The sequence below is a fragment of the Rhagoletis zephyria genome, unplaced genomic scaffold (assembly GCF_001687245.7).
Source record: "Rhagoletis zephyria isolate East Lansing unplaced genomic scaffold, Rhagoletis_zephyria_1.1 Rzeph_scaffold_04835, whole genome shotgun sequence".
In the NCBI taxonomy this organism is placed as follows: domain Eukaryota; kingdom Metazoa; phylum Arthropoda; class Insecta; order Diptera; family Tephritidae; genus Rhagoletis; species Rhagoletis zephyria.
In genome coordinates, this window is record NW_016161918.1 from 42,010 (window position 1) to 45,738 (window position 3,729).

Below are 3,729 nucleotides of genomic sequence, written 5' to 3' on the forward strand. Positions count from 1 at the left end.
TATAAATAAAATAAATATATTAAACTATTTGTTTGTAATATTAATTTATTGAAAAGAAATGTATTTTATTTCGTAGAAAATCTGCTCGCTGCCGCTGCTGGGTGATGAAGCAATTTTTCACTTTTCGCTCTCTGTCTTATAACCCGTCATTTGTTGACGGCAGTGTGGGTGTTAAAGGTGGTGCTACATGGTAGGCGTGTTAAAGGTAGTGTTACATGGCAGGCGTGTTGAAGGTAGTGTTGTTTAGAAGGAGTTTCAACATTCGTCCCCGCCGATGATATGCTTGGATACTGCACTATCATAAGTTGAATCTCGACTGGGCTGAGACTGGAATGAGAGCAAATAGTTATACAAATGATATTAAGAAATGGGTTGTTGGTTTGAATCGTGCCAATTGTCTGCGATAGGCAGTAGACATAACTTAGTTATTGGGCGCTTTAGTATCCCATTTTGCGTTTTTAGTTCCACGACTCGTACTAGGTGATCATCTCCTTGATATGTATGTAATATGCGTCCGAGTGGCCACACATTGCTCGGAACTCGTTCGTCTTTTACCAACACTGTCATTTATTTGTATATTATTCTTTGTTTTTAGCCACTTTGGGCGTTTTTGTAATCGCGACAGCTACTGGCAGTTCTTCCACCGATCGAGAAGACAAATTTTTTCAATTTCCATGACCGGAGGAGCTAATAACGCATCGCCGGTTAAAATGACCTGGAGTAAGCACTGTTAAGTCGTCAGGATCATTCGACATCGGGCACAGCGGGCTGGAGGCTGAGGCAGGATTCAATCTGAGCCAACGCGCTTCAAATGGTATTTCATCGATTTTACTCCTGCCTCCCAAAGACCTCCAAAAGGAGGCGCCGATGGAGGGATAAAATGCCACTGTATATGTTGTTCAAGAAGAAAGGGTGCGATCTGTGTCTGTACATATTTTTCGTATGCGTGCCGATCAGCTTGGAGTTTTCGATTGGCGCCGACAAAATTGGTCCCACAATCACTATAAATATTTTTGCAAACTCCTCTGCGACCAATAAAACGTTTAAGGGCCCCGATGAATAATTCTGCAGAAAGACCTCCAACTGGTTCTAAATGTATCGCCTTAGTGACGAGACAAATGAAAAGCGCTACATATCCCTTTACTGATGTTAGGCCTTTACCCCGTGATGGCAATATGTGCATTGGGCCGGCATAATCCACTCCAGTTGAAGAAAACGGCCTAGATGAACAAACTCGTGGAGCTGGCCGATTTCCCATAAGTTGTTGTGCAGGTTTTGGATTATAGCGATAACAGATAATACAGCGATGGATGGCCGTTCGAACTGCATTACGAGCATTTAAGATCCAGAAGCGTTTACGAATGTAATGCAATGTGGCTGCAACTCCACCGTGCAGAGTGCGCAAGTGTGATGCTATTATAATTAAATTAGAAAAATGATGTTTTTGTGGTAGGATATATGGGTACTACTCTGCAATAGGTAGACGTGATTCGCGCAATCGCCCACCTAGTCGAATTACCCTTTCCTGTTGATCAAAGAATGGATTAAGTGGGGCGATGGTACTTTTTTCTTGCAAAGCCTTATTGGCTGAAAGTACATCCCATTCGCGAGAGGCTGCAACTCCACCGTGCAGAGTGCGCAAGTGTGATGCTATTATAATTAAATTAGAAAAATGATGTTTTTGTGGTAGGATATATGGGTACTACTCTGCAATAGGTAGACGTGATTCGCGCAATCGCCCACCTAGTCGAATTACCCTTTCCTGTTGATCAAAGAATGGATTAAGTGGGGCGATGGTACTTTTTTCTTGCAAAGCCTTATTGGCTGAAAGTACATCCCATTCGCGAGGGAAAGCACTTTGCTGAATTATCCGCAGGATGCTCGATAGGCTATTGTCTAACTCATTCACTGTCAATGCGTTAAAACGGCGCAATTGAAGATGAACCGGTGGCAGTAGGCGATGACTCGCACAAGTTGTGCGTACGATGAATATTTTTCAATAACGTGGTGGATGTGATCTTTCTCAGTACTACTGAAATTGACTTTGATTTACTTCGCTTGACATTCCTCAGATTTAACAGTAACGTTTTCAGTAATATTGTGATTTGGCCATTCACTTGCTGGTAAACTCAGCCAAGATGGTCCGCGCCACCATAACTGATATCGCGCTAGTTTCAGTGAACTTAGTCCTCGACTAGAACAATCAGCCGGATTATCCTCTGATGCAACGTATCGCCACTGACCTTCCTCCGAAACTTCCAAAATTTTATTGATACGATTAGATACGAAAATTTTCCAACGATTGGGATCTCCACGAATCCATCCCAAAACAATCATTGAATCCGTCCAAAAATGTATGCGTGAATTATCGATAGGAAGGCGCAGGTGTCTCTGCAAAAACTGAACAAGCCTTGCTGCAAGAAGCGCTCCACATAACTCCGCTCGTGGGATAGTAATTTTCGGTTTAATGGGGGCAACCTTGCACTTCGCCAGTAGTAGACTGGTGCACCATTTTCCGCCATCATCGCGCGCTCGTAGATAGGCTGTTGCTGAATATGCAAGTGTAGACGCGTCGCAGAACACGTGTAGCTCCTTAGCCGGATTAGTGGCACCAGTATCCAACCAACGTGGAAGACGTATTTGGGAGATATTAGGTAGCTCCTCTATAAACCGCTTCCAAGGAGTTTGTATATCGCCTGGCACTGGTGTATCCCAGCCAAGTTTCAATGACCATAATTGTTGCATGATGATTTCCCCTGTAACTATTACCGGATTAACCCAGCCGAGCGGATCGAATAAACGCGCTGTAGTTGACAAAATGCTCCGTTTTGTGGCGCCACCACTTGGAAGTTTAAAATTTAGATTGAATTCGAAATTGTCAGTCGCTGGGTTCCATGATAGGCCCAAAGTTTTTATGGTTTCCTTTGCGTTGAGGTGCAACACACCATGTGTTGCTTTGTGTTCTGTTGGAATGTTTTCGAGCAGCTTCGGATTGTTGGCCGCCCATTTGCGAAGTTGAAATGTACCGCTATGTAGCATGGCTATTATTTGGCGTTGAAGTTCCTGCGCCCTTTCAATAGATTCTCCCCCCGATAAAATATCGTCTACGTACATCTCATATTTTATCACATCCACCGCTTAGGGATACTTTATTCCTTCATCGTTAGCTAGCTGATGCATTGTGCGTATAGCTGTAAATGGGGCGGAGCTCGTACCGAACATCACCGTAGAACAAAAATGTTCTTTAATATCCTCTGTCGGATCATTGCGCCACAATATTCTCTGGTATTGTGCGTCGTCTTCATGAACGTCAATGCGGCGATACATTTTCTCAATGTCCGCAGTAAATACATATTTTGCAAAGCGCCAATTGATTAAGACTGCTGATAAGTCCCTCTAAAGAGCAGTGCCAGTTGCGAGTATATCGTTTAATGAATTTCCATTTGCAGTTTTTGCCGAAGCGTCGAACACGACACGAAGTCTAGTTGTAGATGACGACTCCTTTATAATAGGATGATGTGGTAGATAGCAAAAATTATAGGATTCGGTGTCACGCTGCGGTGCATGCTGATGATGAGATTCGGATGAGGTGACAAGTTGCATTTGGCCCAGCTCTAAATATTCGTCGATGGTGTCTTGGTAGCTTCTCTTCAGTTCGGAATCCCTTGTTAGCCTTCGTTCTAGATTTAAAAATCGTTTTAAAGCAATGTCTCTAGAAGCACCTATGAC

The 3,729-nt window shown here is 43.3% G+C and overlaps 1 protein-coding gene across 1 annotated transcript; it reads right to left on the reverse strand.

Annotated features, from left to right (window-relative positions):
* Positions 1-2,049: 2,049 nt before the first annotated feature.
* LOC108371266 (uncharacterized) lies at positions 2,050-3,114 on the reverse strand. The gene has a single exon (XM_017626785.1). The coding sequence runs from the start codon at positions 3,112-3,114 to the stop codon at positions 2,050-2,052; it is 1,065 nt and encodes a 354-aa protein (XP_017482274.1).
* Between the last annotated feature and the right edge of the window lie 615 nt (positions 3,115-3,729).